General features: G+C 32.8%; 1 protein-coding gene across 1 annotated transcript in view; it reads left to right on the top strand.

Moving 5' to 3' along the window:
• The first annotated feature begins 245 nt into the window (after positions 1-245).
• Positions 246-22,341, top strand: part of LOC111001431 — a 32,466-nt gene continuing 10,370 nt past the window's right edge. Inside the window, exons 1-4 of the mRNA XM_022271331.2 lie at positions 246-336; positions 8,500-8,785; positions 13,962-14,062; positions 17,863-18,068. Of these exons, the coding sequence (XP_022127023.1) occupies positions 8,600-8,785; positions 13,962-14,062; positions 17,863-18,068 (493 nt within the window). The 5' untranslated portion in view covers positions 246-336; positions 8,500-8,599. The remainder of the gene's footprint in view (positions 337-8,499; positions 8,786-13,961; positions 14,063-17,862; positions 18,069-22,341) is intronic.

Genomic DNA, 22,341 nt, shown 5'->3' on the forward strand with positions numbered 1-22,341 from the left:
ATATTATTTCATATGTATAAAATTACAAAGAATTACATTAGTGAAATAAGTCTTTCTGTAAATGTATAAATTATATAATTATAATATATATATGTTGAAACAACATAGCATTACATTTAATTAATTCTAAGCAATATCAAGTAATGGAAATTCGTGGTATATTTTTCCTGGAACTGGGGAACTCATCGTTACGCTGTACAGGCAACGGTTACAGAGTTTTAAGTTCAGTCTCCTTGCGTCGTTCGCAGCGGACGGACGTGCGTTATAATTAAAGATTTCACGTACATTCTGTGGGAGTGAAGTGTTTGTGTTTCGGATTATTAATTAAGTGAGTTTGTAAGTATCAATGTTTGAGAGAGTAAAATAACTTTGGAGATTGTGGTTATTGCTATTATGGTATCGAAAATACACAAGAAAACTTTTTACATACATTAGCATAACTTTATATTATATTAGGTTTTGGATATAAAATTTTTATACATTTGCATTAATAGAAAAGGGTTTTTTGTTTTATATGGAGATGTTATCTTTTTTTATATAATTAATAATTTATTGTTCACTTAAGTTATTGATTTAATTGAAATTCAATGCTGAATAAATACGATCATATAAACGGGAAATATTGGTCCTTTGAAAACATATCACTAACTTTTTATACATAATCTATGCTAACCTTATAAATTATAAATGTAAATTTCAGTATATAACGAAAATGAAGGTATATTAAATTTGAGCAACTTTCTCAATCGCAAGCCATTGCTAATTAATTGATTGATCATTGAAAGAAAATTACCCTGAAAGATTCTTCATAAATATTTTATTGAGTATGACGTAAGACACCTTGTATTATTTATTCAATTATATTACAAAAATCAGTTAAAAATACTATTGAGTTATGCCTGTAATATATATAACATTAAATGTGTATTGTATACATGGCAGTTCCATTAAAAAATATTGATTGCGTGCTATTGTTTTTCACAATTTTATGCATTAGCCCTAGAAGAAAATATCCACCCATCGAACAATATATATATTTATAAATAGTAAAGTAAAAAAAACACCGTATTCAAGCTTGTTTAAATTTATTCAATTGGATTCATAATTTGATTAGGGAATAAAAGAATTTTTGTTGGCTTTCACACATCAGTTCGTATACCTGTAGTGTCATTAATTTGTGGCATACGCCCTTTCTAGGATTATCGAAATTGTCTCATACAAATATCCATTGAGTTACTATATAATTCCGAAATATTTTGCTTAGTTACGTATAATATCGCAAATTATTCTATGATGCTATTTATAAACTAAGACTATTAAATTCTGTAGCATAAATATATAAATATGAACAGATTTTATAATCTATTCATATTACATACAGAATTTAAACCAATGACAAATAATACAACTCATCCAATTAAACAACACTTAAAGAAAACATTTATTGTTCTTGACTGAATTGAAATACGTAAAATATATGACGCATATTATGATGCTTACAGGCGAGGCTCACAGCAGCTCTTTTGAATGATGAAATGCGGTTTTTATATAACGCACTTATAAAAAACAATAATTAAACATCTGAGCTCGTCACATTTCAATTGTTTTTTCATAGCACAAGTGAGAACAGCTTTTTAAGTAAACGATAATAATATGTAATTATAAAGAACTTACTAAGCTTTAAGTTGAAACAATAACCTTTATATGCTTCAATTAGGTCCTCTAACAGATGCAATAATCTCTGTTATAACAACTTATTAGATTTATTTCAGAACATAATATATTAATTTTGATGACGTGACGTACGTGCTACGACGCCTACGACGTAGCAGCGTTTCAACAAACCTCGGTGCGACTAAGCGTTAACATTTTCTATTAATAATGTCAAGTTAACTTAATACTCATGGATTTTTTTTCATTTTTTTGACAATGCCTTACAATTGTAGCTGTCTCTAATGTAATAAATCGTTCAACACACATCAGTAGCACTACAGCCTCCGATAAATGAATGTGTTTCGTGAACATTTGTCAATCTAATAAGCTAGTAGATGATATCCTTCTGTGTCTGACACACGCTGTGGACTTTTTATTTGTAATACAAGCTGGTTTACTCAGAATTGTTTCCTTTACGTTCCTGTTTTAACGAATGTTAAATGCGCACATAGAAAGTCGTTTGATGCAAAGCCGGGGATCGAACCTACGATCTCAGGGATGAGAATCGCCACTAGACCAACATTGCTGTCTCAAATCATTTTTACTTCTTATTCATCAACCTACCTGTTAAAGCTGAATATAACTAATAGAGGATATTTATATATATTTAAAGCATAATCTTCATATTAGTTCTACTAGAGTAAAATCTTAATAATTTGTACGATAAAATGTATAATTAAAATTTGAATCAAAAGATAAGAAAATTCTGTCGCAAAACGCTATTTGATTTAGGGTTAAAGGGTAAATGACGGATATGACAAAACGGAAGTCTTTTGACAGACTGACTTCTGATGACTTTGATGTAACGTTAACGAGTGGATTTTAATTAGAAATGAATGTAGATTTATTAATTTACTATGTTCTATTTATACTAAAAAGATTATCCACGGAACAAAGTTACCGCCTCCATGATTAGGTTGGTATGAGTAGAAGTTTATTGTACCGTAGGTAAAGGTAATCATTCTCACTTATTATATTTATGTTACTAAATCTATTATTTATTTTATTCGACTTAGGGTCCTTCAAGAAAAGAATGTACGAATTCTTAAAAGGCCAGCAGCGCGTTTGCGAGCCGCCTGACAGTGCGAGTGTCCAAGGGCAGGTGAGCCTCCTGCCGGTTTGATTCCTGTAACATTAAAAAAAATATTATAGTGGGACAATGAGTAGTGCCTAATACCTAAGTGCGTGACCGCGTCAATTAATTTTCTGCCTAAATGCCAATGAATACTTGTTCACATCCGGCGTGTGTGAAGCAGACAATAAGACAAATTAGATAACTGACATCCGATGTCAGTTTTTAAAATAATAGTTTTATTTTTAAGACATTTCATCACAGGAGAACGAAGAGCTGGCAGCTACCTCGCACAAAGAATTAGTCTAGCTATTCAAAGAGGGAACGCTGCTAGTATCTTCGGAACCTTGCCTAAAGGGACTCCTTTTAATAATATTTTTTAATAATTAAATTTTAAGGTTAGTTATTAGATATATTTTTAGTTTGTAATTGTATATTAATATAATTATAAATAAATATAGTTCAAACTTAAATAAGTCACACATCTGACAACTGGGTTCCAAACTGTCTTATATAATATTTATATATTATTATATAATGGCTATGACTAAAAAACAATGACGGAATATATAAGTTTGACTATTTAATTGCTGGATTTTTTTCGTATATATTTTAAACGACAACATTACTTTAAATATAAAGCAGAATCTACCAATTCAGTTGTTTTGAGCGACGTGATTGAATTATCCAATTGATGGATTCTCGCTCGGAATAGTTATCAGATTCTGACAGGCTATTTTATTTATATTTATATGGTTTTTATTAATTTGTTATAATCATTTTGTTTTTCCAATAACCATTACCTTATATAGCAAAACATCTTGATGGATTCATTCTATAACTAAACGTATTACGGTATTATATTTTGATTTTGCCACACATTACTCCCAACCCGCCTATCCTGGGAAACCCTATAGAAAGAGCCAGTAACATATTTGGGCACCTTTTGGTAGAGTAGGCTTTGTTAATTAACACTAAATAAACCCGACTCCCCTTTTTTATAAAAAAAAGTTACTTGATCAAATGACAACACGTATTGTAGTTATTTGTAAATAACGTCGTAAAAAATCGCTAAAGTTATTATTGATTATGTATGTATTTATAGTTATCGGAAAACCACAGCGGAAAACCATAAGTTACGAACTAGTCGAAGTCGAGTAATTAAAATATATTTATAATACTTAATATTGGTAATTAAAATGTTCCTATATTATCGTTCAATGCGATAAATTTATTCTTGGGATGACCTCCTCTTTGACTTAGTTATCGTAATCGAATAGAAATTCTCTGCTGTAATCGGGAAGCTGGCAAAGCATTTTACGATTTAAAAAAATATCTGGACTATCTAAAAACTACCAGGTACTATGGAACTATTGTGTGTGCTTGCAGATCTCTAATTTTTTTGTGCTCTGCTCGTAAGTGCTCTGTTCAATTCACAGACACACCCCTTGACGGTCTAAATTAAAAGTTATATATTTGTATTATCCTATCTGATATCGTCAAGAAGAAATGTTTATTCATTTCAATACAACACTTCATAACAAAATACCATTTCATCCTAACAATGGCTTGTTAACATCGCCAATGAAAATTATAATTTCGAAATAAGAACGCCATTGTTTTGTTTGAGATCTTGAACAACTCGTAAATTGTTTTAACCCCCCGCGATGCTCAATTGTTTTTACTTGACATTGAAGTCGGTTAAGCAAACGGCTCAAATTATTGCTTTTACTTGAAAAGTTAAGGGAGTTTGAAACAATAGCAAATAGGTTCTAAGCCTTTTCTTAGGTACTCTGCTTTAAATAAGTTACAATAAACTTTGTGTTCGAGTGATTTCTTTGATAAAATAAGATAAAAAAATCTTCGTAAGTTATACTTTTCACAAATGACACAAGAATTTTGAAGAAAAAATTTATTGATGTTCTATAACGAAGTGCATATAAACGTAAATATAGTTTAACCATTTTCTTAATTTTCGTAGTAATAATAAATTAAAAATGAAAACAAAGAAAATTAAATCAAATTTAAAAAAAAATTGGTTCAAATTGGTTGGTTAAATTCGGTGACAGAGGAAAGAATCATTTATTCATTTAGGTAACACAATGTACATATTTTATGAACGCCAAAAAAAGGAAAATGTACATTAAATGCTTCTAAGTTTACATTTACTGCCAGTTCTCAAATCAAGGGCGTAGAACGAACGGAAGAGAAGAACTGGCAATAAACTCTTTAATCGCCAACCATTTGCTAGTTCATTCAACGGACCACTAATGGTTAATAACGTTAAAATAGATTCCAGTTTCGGACGAAATTAGTCCTTTTTTACGTCTACACTTCTATGATTTGGCCATAAACAAAAATATCGTGTAAGTTTTTAACAGTCGCAATCGACTCAATCATCTAAAAATATATTTCCCATCCTACAGGATATCTGAAGTTATTATAGTACAATCGCAAACTCAGCACTTAATTATCGCTAATACCGAAGACATTCACCGACGTTAGATAATGATGATTGAGTAAGCGATTTATTACAAGCCGAGGTAAATTAAGCCACATTTCAGAGAGCACTTACGTCTATCGATCACAGACAATTAGGCCTTGATGTATGGTACTGAGAGTAGATCTATTGTCTGCAATTGTTCTAATGTATTAGTAAATATAACTGAATCAGTCAAATGGGCTTTGATTACCGAGTGTGGGATGGATTATTACTCGGAACTTTAATACCATTACTTTTCGGCATTGTTCGGACATTGGACATCATTACAGTGGTCTTGTATACACGTGTATGTATTATGTGATCACCAAGATAATATTATTATACTAAAAAATATCTTAGCGTGGCACGATGCTGAACTGAAACTGAAAAAGCCCTGGGATTTTTGAAAGTTTGTTGAATAAGAGAGTTCGGATTTTAATTATTTGTAGAGTTTTACCAGTAGATAGCGTGATTCGTTCGTCTATTAAAAAAAATCTTGCCAAACATAAAACCCGTGTTCACCACAATGAAACTGACCATTAATGATATTAGCTCTGCAGTGTAAAACCGCATTTAAGACCACAACCGCAGCTAATTACAAAAACAATCTCCATTTAATTTACTTTAAAAATATGTTTTTATCGTAAGCTTGATTTTAAGGATTGTAAACTAGTGTAATATCTAAAAAGACCTATTACTATTATAAATATAAATTTATAGGACAGAATGTGTTGTAGTGTTTTCAATGCAATTTTTTATTGTTTAAGTTTTTTTTATAAATACCAAATTGGAAGCTAGATTACTAAGTTGCATTTTTACCTAAAATCGGGTGAGGAAGGCTCATTTGTTCAAAACAGAAATATATACAGTTAAATGTTACACAATATATGCATTTGAATTTTATGTACAACTATCGACCCGCCCCGGCTTCGCACGGGTGCAATGCTGATACTAAATACACTACAGAAAATCTGTGAACGTTGTATATAAAAATGTGGGTTATCCATAAGAGATAGACATATACCATCAAGGACTTTTCTGTAGACCTTTTCAATGTGTACAATACTTAGTACATTATTTTGATAAAACTCGTAGGGTTCAGCAGTTCGGAAAAAATGTAATTATTTACGACATCACATTAGAAATCTCAAAAATAACAGTACTTCTACACTATTTAATAGATGTTATTATACATATAAACCTTCCTCTTGAATCACTCTATCTATTACAAAAACCGCATCAAAATCCGTTGCGTAGTTTCAAAGACTAAAGCATACAAAGGGACATAGGGACAGAGAAAGCGACTTTGTTTTATACTATGTAGTGATGCATAGTAATCTATGGTGGTGATAAATATGTTATAATAATATTTGGTATTGAAGTAAAGATACAAATTTGTATGATGCATACATGATTTGTAAATTTAGGTAAAAATTTAATTGTTCACTTAATAAACTTAAATGTTTTAGAAAAAGAATCGGAAATTGTTACCGAAATAAATTTTCAGACTGACTCAAATTCCAATTAATTATAATAAAAAAGCCCCCGTTAACAATCAAATCACCTCCCTGTTGGGCGTGACCCCCACGTTGAGAAACACTGATCGTGACGAAAACCCAACGTAATTTCGGTATTGATTTCTCATATTAAATATCAAGTTCATCTAATATAGAAGCCAAGTGAAAATCGACGCGATTCATCAAACATTGCCCTTAATCCATCAAGTTGAGCCTACTTAGACTCGACTCGTGTTAGGTGAGCCCTTAAACCTTTAAGAATGTCTGCGAAGATACGGCGTAGCTTACGTTAGGATGATACTCAACTGTAAGGAAATTTTTCAGGAGCATTTTACATTGGCAAATTTTCGTCGTTTGTTAGTGAAAATCTTGTAGGTAAATTTGTCGTTCAAAACCTTTAATTTTTTGGTAAAACGCGTTTTAATATAGAACATTATAAGTGTAACAAAATATGTCTTAAGCACTTACAAATTAACGATAATTAAAAATGCTCTAATTAGACTATTAATATTGTAAATCAATAGTTTGTAACGTTTCTAAAAATAATACATGAAAATGTCGAAAGTATAAAAAAACTCCATAAGATGAGCTCACACTATTGTATATATACTTGCTCACACTAATACACAGCGTTAAAACTAGTGTGTCCCATTAGGGGGCAAATCTATTAGTAAGGGGGAATTTTCAAAAAATATTTAATTATTTGGATTTTCAATTTCACTCATTATATATTTTTTTTATTTCACTCACTGTTTTTCGTTAACAATTTCCTAGTTTTTTCCTCATACCTACAATTTAAGTGTCAAAAGTGAACATTCTACTATTTTTATGAAAGTTACACATGTTGAATGAAAAAAGGTTGGGTATGGCTGGTTTATAAATTTCAAACGATGATAAATAGTTAAAATAATCAAAACTCTGTCGTAGTTAAATAATATTTTTAATATATTTGAAAATGCCTAATTTCTTTTTCTAAAAGTCTTTCTGAATTCCTATACGTGAATCGCATGAATTTAACAAACATATTTGCCGAATCGGTTGAAAACAAATCAATCTTCAGGGACACATTGTTAGACGAGGGAGTAGATAATCCGTGCTTATGTATAAACTGTGATCTTAGCTTATAAAGTTATGAGGTTAGAGGACCTCAAAGGGTTACAAACAATATAGGCAATTTGTGTGGAATTATGTGAGATATTGTTTGAATAACATAAGTGGTTATAAATCCAATTCCACAGACCCGCTTACATTTTAAACTGAAAATGTAACGGCATCTCCGCTTGAATCAACAATTGTAAAAAAAAGTCTATACTTTGTGTTTTGATTACAATAAACTAAACATTTTAATTAAACTATTGAAGTCTTAATAGTGAATGTAATTATTTTCAGTAAGTTTCATGTCAATATCTACTATTGAAATGAAAATAGCTAGAATAGTTTATAGGTGTAGCAATACATTTTTGGATGGTATTCATTGATTTTTTTGAAATAAGTTTTGTATTTTATAAAATACGTATACATAATTAGTAATTTTCAATTGCGAACTAGCAAACCGTGAAATTAACTCCTTCATTCAAAGATACTGCCTTGTTTAAACAGATCAGAACATTCTCCTACCTCAAAAGTCGGCAACGCACCCACTGAAATAACAAAAACATATACATGCAATAAAGAACATAAACATGCAATAAAAACCAGTTTATCTTTCATTTCAGATAATGCACGCCAAGAAGCGACAACGTAAGCGAAGATCAAAACGCAGTGCGGTAAAATGAACGTTACTGAATATGTAATGTTATCGACTTGAGACCGAAAATGGCATCCACTATACGCCCGCCGGGCGAAGTTTCCAGCAGAGATTTGTTAGTTGTGCTTCTGTTCTTGTGTCAGACGATAGTTTGTGACAGTCAGTGCCCGAAGTTCGCGGAGCGGCCTCTAGAGACGAGGGTACTGGATGCTTCCATAGTTTTTAGAGCTGTTGTGGTTGAAACCCACTTGCAGGTAAATTTATTTATACTATACATATTTGAATATCACTTTTACGTAATAAATATAGTTAAGATTTAGAATTTATTTATCAAAATCGGTTGCGGAAGAAGAATTGTAAATATTACTTCCATTGAGACTAATATGAAAGGATTGAATGTTTGTCACTTATAACGCTTCATAAATGGTCGTGGGTGTATAAAAATAACTATTTAACGGGATACAAGAAGCATTTTACCTCTGTTTAACTTTTTTATTTTTTTGCTTCATATACTCTCTACATTATTTTCGCATTTACTAAGGAATGTTGGCTGATGAGTTTCAGGGCAGAATACGAAATACCACCCGTATCAACTCAATTCCGCCGAACCAATTTGACTAAGGGTTCTTCAAGAAAAGAACAATCAATTCTTAAGCGACCAATCTTGTGGCAATGTGACTGACCATGGGCGGTTTCCTAAAAATAAAAAATAAAAACAAATTCATTGCCTACTGCGTCTTCCTACCTCAGTCTTTGCCAGTTTGGACCTTGATTAATCTACACTCGTAAACAAAATTCAAATATATAATATAAGTATATCTTTATCACCATTTCAATGCAAACTTTGTATCATATAATACCTAAACTACGGCGAGTAAAAATATATGAAAGTTATCTTAGAAAACGAAAGAATAAAATATTATTTTGTATTACTTTATTATTTAAAAGTACCTTTATTGTTTATACCAGACCACAGATCTGCACTCGCTACTCTCCTCGACATAAAACCTCTCTCGTTTTATGGACTTCTATAACATTCAGCATGCATACTCATCTGTTACACTTTCAACCTTTCCTGTCTCTAGTACGTACTGGATTCTCTCTGGGTATGCAAGTCAAGCCGTCTGTGACCTCATCCACCACGGTTGCCTTGTATATCTTTCTCGTATGCTGCTTCTCATTCTTCCGTTCTACACGTCTAAACCAGCTAAATATTTCCATTCGTATCCTTGTCACTACGTCCTCTTATATATCACACTGCAAATAATTTCATACTGTTAATTTCTGAATAAATTTCGCATTTATCAAATGTCAAACAGTGCAATGTGACGTTCCGACCAAGGGATGAACAATAATTCCAATATCCGAAATGATTTAAAGCTGAATTATGCTAACCTGATTGCATTTGCATTGAATTGTTATTGTGATTTAGGTAAATAATCGCTGCATATTTGACTGATTATTTGTTTTCGACATGAAAGGGAAACAAAACGAGGATATAAATTGTAATACTCTAAATGCGTTTGAATGTATGGAGAATATTACAATTACCGTTTCCATATATGTTGTATAATGCTTTGGGAGTACGGCGCCAGAATGGGGTTTAAGTGCACAGGCACTAATTAAATATTTAGGTTGACGCCTACGACGCGTACGGGTGAGCCATAGATAGAGGTATATCAATAGAGCGAGGATGCTACCAGCCTTAAAGCTACACTGCCACAGGGACATACATATCTTTTAAGCTGTTGCAAGTATTATCTCGGACATTAAGCGCGAAAGAATCAAGAAATTTCGTAACGAAAATTAACCTAACACACGATGACGTTAGAGTAGGACAGACATTATTGCCGTGTTAATCTGGTAGAGTGGTAGATAAAAATAATATAAAAAAAGAAATACTGCATAAATAAATAAACAATACTATAATTGCAAAAGTTGATAATAAATGATATGCAATGCTTTACAGCGGTGGCCCCGAGTACCGCATTGTTTTTTTTAAAGTTTGATTTTATTTTCTATTTATTAATTTTTATTCTTATCATTATTTCAATGTAAGCTAAATGAAGTATCTAGATAATAGGTTTGACACCAAACAACTAATTCTAAATAACTTAACTTACCTATTATTATGACATTATGTTAATGTTTGTAATATAATATGACATTTGCATGCCTATTTATATATGGCGGATTATTTTAAATTTAATCTATCTTATTGTATGTATCTTAGCAAATAAACGATAAACGATTAAACTATTAGAAATATTGTACATGCATATTTGTGTGTTAGAAATAAATATCAATAGGAATACGGATCCCTCACAATGCTTTCTTCTATGTACAAACAAGTGTTAATTGCGCACGTTGAGAATCTTAAAATACACAACCAGGATCTGAATTACTCTAGGGATTGAGACTCGCACGCTCAACTGTATGCATTATTTTATATTATACATTGCTTTAAAGTCACTTTGCAGTGTCACACAATTCCAAAGTGATAAATGGCTGATAACCTTTTTTACATTTTCATTTCGCTCCTAGAATATAGAGGTAATTTATTGCAGATCATAAAAATGAGACTGTAAGACCACCGTCCAGTTAAAGCGAAGCTATCATTTTTATTTACATAACAAATGAAACTAGCGACACCTGTAATCTACGGCTACGATTTAGTACGATGACGTCATCGACGGCTTTGAATCGTCGCAAACACAGTCAGCATGTCAAGATTATAGAGTCGTTGAGGGTCCTCCCTTCAGATAATAGAAAGAAAGAAAGAGAAAGAAACCAAATAAATAATTATTGTCAATTGTTACAAGACACTAATAAGATCACATAATTGGCGTGTACTTATTCGAATATTTTCACTTAACTCTTTTGTTCATTAATTTAATATTTTTCATAATATTGACATAAAATACTTATATAAAACTACTAGCGGACTAAGATAGCTGCTATGCATCGTTTTAATCTATTAACATAATAATTATTTACACAGTTTAATTAATCAAAAGTTACTTTAATACTTCACAGTTCTAAGTATTTCATTCCAAGACTAAACTGTCCTCTAAAATACATTTTTATGTATATTCCAGTCAGCCACTACCCGGTTTGGGAGAAAGTTATTTAGAGAATTTGTATTATGTTGAGTGATCTTAAGTTTTAAAGAACAACCCCCTCAAATGTGTATTATCACTTAAAATAAAGCGCTTATGAATTCCTGGAACATTGTTGTGGCCATTGAGATCCTCTTAATCGCCTACTTGCGCCTATGTAGCTTTCACTTTTCTTTTGTTAACATTTTAAAAAGTTCCCATGTACTTGAACCCTTTTAAATAATATTGGTTAAATCATCCAAGAATTTAAAAAGTGGGAAAAGGTTAAAGCATATGAGTTACTCGAGCATATGCGAGCGTAAACTATCCATTTTGTCGTTGCATTATTTTATATTAAATAATAATTTAATATAATTAAATTTAACCGAAATATGTCAAGGGCAATTTTCGAATTGTAATTTGTAAGCTGTTGTTTTTAAAACGTTAAAATGGACAAACACAAAAACAATTCTAAAACAAGGGTCCTGTGACAACATCACTTATCACTCGTCAAACTAAACAAATAAAAACGGTTCAGATTAGAGTTTTGCTTTTACGTTATAACATTCATCACTTTTTTATTACCCCACTCTGGAGTTATTTAAAAATAAATGCTGAGTTCTGAAGTTTTTGTTTCTAATTAAAACTTGTTTTACAGTCCCGACCAGATGTAATTAATATAAATTAAAATGATTCGTATGTAGTTTGTGATGTTATTACACTTTTGAGTATGAGGTTATTTAATATGAAGAACGAAAAATTAAGAACGTGGAGAAATACATTTGTATTATCTGCACATAATGTGTTATCTATACGTAATTGTATTTCTTAGTTTTTTTTATTTTTATATATAATTATTGTCAAACGAGCCTGCGGGACGCCCAAAAACGCTGTCATCGCAGCCCATAGACACCCATTTTAGTGGGTGCGTTGTCGGCCTTTGAGATCTCAAATATTGGCTCATATTTATTTTTAATATCACGCGTATTTCAAGTCGATACGTATAAATTTAGTTTTATTGGATGTACCTATTGTCCATCAATTAAATTATTTAAAAATAAGTGAAATAATAATATGTTTCTTATTTTTATCTGTTTTGTACCGGATAATGTTAATAATATACACCAATATATTGATTGTCAACCTTAATTAAGAATTTAAGTAAATCGAGTAATTTATACTTAATTATGGCGGTGCTTAATAAGTGCTTTACTTAGGTATATGACATTAAAACGTATCATTAATTTTATATATAATGTATAATGAATTTAAATATACTATATGTTATACTAGCGACCCGCCCCGGCTTCGCACGGGTGCAATGCTGATATTAAATAGACTACAGAAAATCTGTGAACGTTGTATATAAAAATGTGGGTTATCCATAAGAGATAGACATATACCATCACGTTACCATACCTTCCTCTTGAATCACTCTATCTATTAAAAAAAAACGCATCAAAATCCGTTGCTTAGTTTCAAAGATTTAAGCATACAAAGGGACATAGGGACAGAGAAAGCGACTTTTTTTATACTATGTAGTGATGATTATATTTATGTTGTAGGTGAAGTTGTGCCCGCAAACACATAACGACTTCAATTACACAAACTATTTCACATCAAAAATTCAATTTGAAAATGGAACAAAGTTGTTTAGATCGAGTTATACTGCAATTTCGCTTCCAAATAAATACAGTTATTAGCGGAGTGGAAGATTCAATATAAGAACTCGGATAGCCGTAGGCGTCTTATTAAATGTAAGATGAAACTCGTCATATGTATCTTAGGAAGACGAGAACACATCCACACAATTTTACACCTTAGTACTTTGAAATAGAAGTAGTTTTTAAAAGTAACGTTTTACATTTAGAATTAATATTTTTTCCTCTTCTTTACGACGCAAAGGACACGCGCTTAATATAATGAAAGTTCCCAAATGTACATTATATTAGCCGGACACAAAATCCTTTGTAGTGACAAAAGGTAAAGTCACAATTGAAAAACGATTTTTAATATAAGCTTTACTATTAAAGATTTTTAATTACACCTGTTAGTTTACTGTGATTAGGATAATTGACAGTAGGAGTTTCGTTTTAATATTTTGTTCTTATATAAATGTCGTGAAATTTCGTTCGACAATTCGTGATTGTATACTGACTGATAATAAAAACGAAAGTATTACGCATAATTTTTGAATTAATTATCCTTGATTAATGTAAATATGCATGCAATACAATAGCTTTCATATAAAGAAGAACTGTACAAAACAACGACAAATTCAATAAGTGTTGCAATATTGATGGTTTAAATAACTGTAATATGTTTGTTTCAGAGTAAGACATTAGATTTAGCTCTCGTATCAATATATCGGGGCGGATTGGACCTGGCTTCAGTTAGTCAGTATTCTGGCTCGCCATACAACACTACTGATAGGTAAGTAATTAAAATTACTACATTTTCGTTAATCAAATTATGATTTGATTCGTTATATCGATACTCATATACTGTATGAGAGGTCTTTAAAAATATTTCTGAATAAAGTGTATGTGTCTTTTGTAAAGATCGATGAATGTTTCAAAGAATGAGGCTTAACTATTACAGCTTTACAATTATGTCGCTTTACTAATTTTCAAAATAGTAAGTATTTAAAAATGTGTGTAGACTATACTTAGCCACACTGATTTAGATATTTTTAAACGATAGGGAGGCAAATGCAGGCTGTCTTCGTATCCCATGAACACCAGTTTAGTGGTTGCGTTGTGGGCCTTTGAGAATGGAGTATCTACATTTTGTAAACAATAGGAGGTTGTATCTTCCAGGGAAGTTTGCTACCAGGAGTCGATACCAGAGTGCCCAAAAGTTAATGTCTTGTAGTGTGTGGGTGTAGGACTCATATATGAAATTATCAATGTATAATCAATTTAAAGTAAAAAATTCCTTGTTAAAAATTTATGGATGTCATAAATAAGTTTAACAAGAAAATTTCTTAATAAAATAAAGCAGATTTTTAAACCCGAATATTTTCAATTGCCAACGCTTCATAAAGCACGAGCCAACAATATTAAAATGCAGGGTAAAATGCGGGTAATTCACTATGGTTTTAGTATTCTCCGTAAAATTTAGTTTATGCACCGCTTTTATTGCATCCGTTTAATATAACGAAAATATTTATTTAAATAATTCATGTTTTTATTTCACGTATTTTTTAGTTTAACAGTCACGACGACTGCCTCGAAAAATGGTGGGTAATATTTGGGTGTTAGTTTGAACATAATTAAGATAATAAAAGACCCACTTTACACTCAAATTCAAATTCATTTATTCATGTAGGTAACATAATTCACAGTTAAGAACATCAAAACAAAAATATATTGAACGCTTTTCTCAACTCAAGGGAGCAGAACGGAAAAGAAGACCTTTCAATAAACTCTCCGCCACGCTTTTTATTCGCATTTAATAATTCGGGTAATTTATAAACCATTATATAAATTATCAAAGATTATATAGTTTACTTAAGTAACGTGTGTAGCTTCGTGCAATTTAACGTACTCATTGTACAGCTTGTTTGTTAATATTCTAGAAGCTAAGCTAGTCTATAATAATCACTATGTACTTTGCTTAATTGAAATTGGAAAGACAGCTTAGGTTTGTAATTAACTTAGTACAGGGTTGCGCAATAGAACGTGCATATTCCGTCATCTTTTTCGCGGGCTTAACAGGGCGCGAGCGGGGGGAAGTCTAGCGTGGTTGCATAGTGGTACTCATGGAGTTTTCGTAACCATGATTAAATGGTTGCCTGATGTTAAGTGATGTTAAGTGATACCGCCGCCCATGGACTCTCTCAATGACAGAGGGCTCGCGAGTGCGTTGCCGGTCTTTTAATAATTATTTACTCGGTAGTAGCAACACCTTTTCCTTTTGCTTCGTGCTTACATTTTTTACTTCTAATAACGCACATGTAGTAATTCACATTTTTCCATTTTATATTATATTGTAACAATTTATTGAAAGTGATTTTTTTAAATTGCTACCTTGCTGGGTATAACGATATTTTCGCGTAGTGAAAAAATAGTGTTCATCAAATATCGTAATTGCGTAAATAACTGGCAGGTAACATTGATTATTAAAATTTTATAAATCCATCATAAATATAGAACGTGTTCCAGGTTTTATTAACTAAAGTTGTAATAGCTGTGTAACATATAGCTAACAATGTATAAAAAACGCTTCCAAACAAAGCACATAAAACGAAACATCGCGCTTACAAAGGCAACAAAAACTATAACCAGGACATAGCAGGGCAGTTAGGAAGTTCTATCGTTCGCCTACAAAACGCTTACAACTGAAGGTAATAGCTACCTCAGAACTTTTGATAGTGGTGAAGTTCCGCTAGAAGAGTGTTAAGATCACGCAAACTTACGTTCGCTTCAGGAGTGATAAGTGATAAGCGATAATAGAGAAGAATATACAATAGTTTAATACTGTGTTGACCTAGATACCCGTTAAGTTTATAAATAATACAAAAGCGTACTTATGAGCCTACTTGCTTACATATTCATACCAAATTTTGGAGTTGTTTTGATCAGCAGCTGAGTTTCATCATTGGACGTTGAGGGAGAATACGATATTCTATCCGTTTTACATCGACGACAACTTAGTCGTGATTAGGGCGGTTTTTTCCGTGCCCCACCAACATTATGTGGAAGCTGTCCATTGAAGTATTTCCGAACCATTTCGGCTTAGAGTCCTTCAAAAAAAGAGCTAGCTAATTAGCCAAATGCTCTGGCATTTAGATTGTCTATGGGCGCAGGTGTCACGTAACATCATATGAGCCTTCTTCCCATTTGCCCTCTGTTCTATAAAAAAAATATAATCAACTTTTGGTTTGCCACCTTGGACGTACTTGTGGTGTTACAAAAATCCACTTTTTATAAATATAGAATCTATTGACCTGTGAGACTAACTTAAACCTTTGGCGCTACAATATTTTTAAGTCTGGGTCTCAAATTCTGTATCCGTTTCTTGATCATTTGTGAATCTCATGGACACAGATCAATCGCCGTGGACTTTTTGGGTCTAACGCAAGCCGGTTTCCTCATGATGTTTTCCTTCATCGTTCGATCTCCACCACTAATTTTACACTGCTTATGATACTTTCATTATATTTTGTGACTTTGTGATGGGAAGTATATAATTCAATAAAGTAATTTAAAGTCTGAAGGAAATGGAAAATTAGGTATTCTGCAAACTTTTGTTGTTCTAAACTATTCTCGAATATTCTTCGCCGACGCCTCTACCTTGTGTGCTGTCATGTACAGTAGAGTGAGTTAAAGATTAGTATGAAACTCAATTAAACCAACAAAGTTCACGGGTTCGCGATCCGTGTAATTAAATTTCTACCCGAATACTGCGCGGTTCGAATACCGATACCTAAAGACGCGAGAAAAGTTTTAATATAACTCCTTTAAGTAATGCACTAACTAAGCTCTCATCGAGTGGTTAATATAAACTTTGATATTATTTATTTAGTTGATAAAAGGATATTTGTTACATATGTTGCGAGAAATAATGTTGCATTGCTTTTATACCATTATATTTTTATTTTTTGTTCTGGCTCTGTCGTTATCTTTTAGCACGGGTTGTTAAGAAGAGGTCGCTTGTTAAGACTGTTAATGCTGTTTTATATAACTGTGTTTTATGTTTATTGATTGTGAGTATGGAAGTGAAAATAAAAAAAAATCAACGGCCTCGATCTCAGATTTCTGTATCTGTTTCAAAATCATTTTTCAATCTAATAGGCAAGGTGATCAGCCTCCTGTGCCTGACACACACGCTGTCGACGTTTTTGGTCTAATACAAGTGTTTCTTCACGGTGTTTTCCTTCACCATTCGAGCGAATGTTAAATACGCATATAGAAAGAAAGTTTGATACCGAAGTTACTTCATACAAAAACATATAATAAGTATGATTCAAGGAATTCATACAATAATATTATTTCACACTAAAAATTATATAAATATTAATATGACAACTAAGTCTTAATTACAAGTTTGAAATGATTTTCCAATAAATTAAAAGTTATAGATTGTATTTTATCGTATACTTTCAATAAACATGATTGTTTTTTTGTACATTATACAAACTGTTCGTAATGGTTCTGCTTAAAATCAAATGAAGCTTTTCCAATCAGAACTCGCATATATATTTTGTCTGTACATAATCCAAATTTCAGGCAGATTAACCTCAAAATCGGCGCACAGCTGATAGGTTGCTTTAACTGGAGTATGGCCCCGCAAAGCGAGCTCGTAGTGTTTTCAAGAGTCAGTGACCCAATTGAAGACCTGGAGACTACTCCACCAGATGGACCCTGGTTAGAGGCCACAGCTGCGGCGGTACCATGGAGCTTAGGTGTAGATATCGCCATTTGGAATGCGGTTGGTACGTAAACGGACAGTTACTATTTAATCGACTTCAAAAGTTTATTGAAATTTTGGAATGAACACCGAAACATCACATGCCTCGCCTAGTAGGATATAGAAACGGTAATTTAATGGCTTTTAATAATTACATTTAAATCTCATACATTGTCAAATGTTTATATTTGTGCATTTTGAAGTCGGTTATATATATATAGTAAGAAATTAACAAATAAAATTACTAAAAATAACCAAATTAAATTACACGAAATTAACCACAATTTCAACAACAATAGTAACGTCCTATATCTAGTGCGAGCGTCGAAGAAGTGCGCCCGACCATACAGCGCGCCGTGCTTATATAGCCTGAAAACCAGTTTAGTCCAGTATACCCCACTGCTACACGTCACTTGACTTTTTACAGCTTATTCGGCCTCTCCTGACGACGGTGCGTCCTCGCCCGTGTGATGATAGGCAGGTTGGCATGTTGAAACTTGACCTGCTGATGACTCTTGTATCACGTGCGGTGGTTGTGGTGAAGGACTATCGTCATCATCAGCGCCACCTAAAAATTACATGATTTTTGTTATTATAACGTTAAATTAACATAACTTCATCGAAAGTAAGAGCGCATCCATTACTCTCGACACAACATTAGTTCATTTTTTTTTTTTTTTTACATAGCAAGAGCGTCTCCATTGCTATCAACAGTAAGAGTGACTCCATTACTGTACATCACACTAAGCAAGAGCGACTCCATTGCTTTAACAGTAAGAGCGACTCCATTACTGTACATCACACTAAGCAAGAGCGACTCCATTGCTTTAACAGTAAGAGCGACTCCATTACTATCACACAAGACTCCCGCAGGTCTTTACCAAAATAGGTACTACCTATATGATAAGCAGTTCTAATAAAATGACAGTTTTCACAAACATTTATCAACATACATAAGTTTTGAAAAGGCAAGTAAAAATTACTTACTCTCAAAGAATGCGGCACACACATCAGGGGTCCATTCCCCGCGCCAGGGCAACATGTATTCCGCGGCAGCTTTACCATAAGAACCAGCGACTAATTTTAGTTCATATCTGTCCTGCCACAACGTCGCTAAAACCACATATGGTCCGCGCATACAGGAGTCTAGCTTACCAACAGCTTGGCACAAATGCAAAATCGCCGCCATTGAAATGCACACCCATGCGAGTCAACCTCGCAATGCACGATGTCTTCATATCTTGACCATTGCTAATGACTCGGCATAGATACTCGATCTCCGTAGTCTGAAAGTTACATTTTTTTTTAAATTAATGGAAAGGCCTGTCTGGGTCCCTTACCCTTACCCCCATCTCTGACACATCATGTAATGTACCTAAACCCTCTTCTATTGTTTTACTAGGTAATAATACGTCATATACACAATTACAACACACAAGGGCTCTGCCTAATCTATGTAAAATCGTAACGTATTTGATATAATTCGTTGATATACAACCTGTGCATTACCTAATTCTTATGGCATCTTTATGTACTCATAATGACCCTCAGGTGTTACGAATCTCGGGAGTGGTGTCGATTTTTTTATTTAATTTTATCTGGTGAAAGCCAGTAGCCATATCAAGGCAAATATAATAGGTAGCTTTATCTAGCCAATCAATATTATGGTCCTCAATTAACGGAAGCGGGTATTCCAACTGTCTTTGAGTTTTAAGTTTAAAGTCGACACAAAGCCTATCTGAATCGCTTTTTTTTTTACAAATCTCTATCTCTAATTATTTATTGATTCAACACATCTTTTATGATATCTCTAACGCGTAATTTTTCATCATACGACATTTTATAAGGGCGGTAAACTATAACTAATTTAGCCTACCGCTCGACTCGGAACGCTGTCGAACAAAACAGTCCTCCGTTTTATGTCCTACCTTCTTACAAAATTTGCAAATAATTTTGATATTAGAAAACTGCCTTTTATCTAAACTTGAATTGTTTGTAGATTGGGTCTCTGGTGCGGTTCCATACTTAGTTTTTTTTTTTTAGGACACAAAATTTGTATATGACCAATTTCCCCACATGAAAAACATTTAATATTAGACTGAAAATTATATCGTTTTCGGGAATTATCTCACAAATTTGGCCTTTTAACATGATTTTGTATTATAGAGCGCGGTTCTAGGGGCTGGGTATATAATGAGAGGAATTTAACTAAGCCTTCCGATGATAAATTAGCACAAGTCGCGGCGGCGCGAACTTGTGGGTCCTTAATACCCCGAATAACTACTGCGACAATTTACTTTTCACTCATTCCTCGTACAACACGCAATACATGAGATAACTATCAGAGTCTGTTGTCTCAACTATGATCATTACTAAGCCACTCATTTAGCCACACTTTAGCATCCCCTTTCAAACAATATCCAATCAGAGATAAGCACTCACGGTCATCCCAATAATTAGACAACCGCGCAGTCTTCCTGCTCACACCATATATCGAAATATTTGAAAGACGGATCAAAATTAGAAATATAAATGGAGTTAGATCTTACCAGAATTGTGCTCAACGCACTTACTAGTTTGTCGGTCACCTGATTAAGTACCAGATCAGTGCTTGACTCGCAAGCGCTGCTTGAACTTGGCACCGGAGCGTTCTCAGTACCATTGTGCGAACCGTCAGTACCAGGTGGTAACGAGTGTCACTTAAGGAAGAAAGCAGCAAATCCGATGGTGTTGCGCATGTCGGTGCAAAGGGCCGATCCCCTCGCGGTGGTGTTGCTGAGCACAGTTGTGGTGACACCACTGGTGGACATAGCTCAGTCGCTTGCGTCGGTTGACGGTTTAATATCGGTCAGAGACGGGCACACCGTCTTTTTTTTACGTGTTCACCGCCTACCCTCCATTATTTTTATTAAACGTATATCACTCGCGTTTCAAACTGACTAAAATAAAACCACGTGGGCGTTAATTTAAGCTAATCAGAAATGAGAACGAATCCCACTACTGAAGTAAGAAATTAACAAATAAAATTACTAAAAATAACCAAATTAAATTACACGAAATTAACCACAATTTCAACAACAATAGTAACGTCCTATATCTAGTGCGAGCGTCGAAGAAGTGCGCCCGACCATACAGCGCGCCGTGCTTATATAGCCTGAAAACCAGTTTAGTCCAGTATACCCCACTGCTACACGTCACTTGACTTTTTACAGCTTATTATATATATATTATTTATTTATGTAGGTATCTTAAACTAATGAACGTCAAAAAACTTTTATTAATTATACTCAATTTATATTTACTGGCAGTTCACAAATCAAGAGAACGAACTGATGAAAAGAACTGGCATTAAACTCTTCGTCAAACGTTACACCATGCTCCTCATAACATGTTAAAACTGTAAATTAATAAAATAAGATATATCTTTTGTATTTATTAATTATTCGTAACAGAAACGTTATATACTTTACATAATTAAATGAAAAGAACTGGCGGCGTTTACGCTTTCGAGCGATCTTTTTCAGCCAACCACTGTGAAAATAAGAAAAAGTAAATAAATTAATGAAATTAGATAAGGCAAGTAAGAAGTTTAGAAGTATATAATACATAAATTTATTTAGACAATACTAAAATAAGACCTTAAAACACAAAAAGTACTACTAATAAATAAATCTAAAATGTTTCACCTCTGCACGGCCCGGTGAAATAGGATAGCTTCATTTAAATGTAAAATCACAATGATTAAAGTCCTGAGTATCATTTTCTGCAGCAATTGTTGCTGGATAAAACCGTAACTGTCTATTTGCATAATGACGAATATTATACTTAGAAATAATTGTCTGGTGGGTAGGTGTCTCATAATCAATGTTTGCACTGCTTGATATAGACGCGAATTCAACGAATTATTATGTTTTATTTATATTCTCAAACATCACGAGGATAATCACACAACAAATATGTAAGAAATAAGATATACACGAGAATGTATGAAATCAGGCGCAGCTATGATCATATCCATGCAACTTAATCGCATTCCAAGAAAAGTAAATTTCGAGGGTACTTTTTGTATCACGTAAATGGCATGGATATACAACATACAACAATGTAAATTCATAAATCGTTATAAGTCAGTAATAAAATAGTTTAATACAAATAATATTAGAAGCAAAAAAATAATTAATTAAAAATTATGCGCATTTAAACTTACAACAAAGGTAAGGACAGTTAAAATCATCTCTTTCACTGTATAAGTGTTAGGTACTGAAAATACAAACTTAAATTCATAAATTGAATTACAA

The sequence above is a fragment of the Pieris rapae genome, chromosome 9, assembly GCF_905147795.1.
Source record: "Pieris rapae chromosome 9, ilPieRapa1.1, whole genome shotgun sequence".
Taxonomy (NCBI): domain Eukaryota; kingdom Metazoa; phylum Arthropoda; class Insecta; order Lepidoptera; family Pieridae; genus Pieris; species Pieris rapae.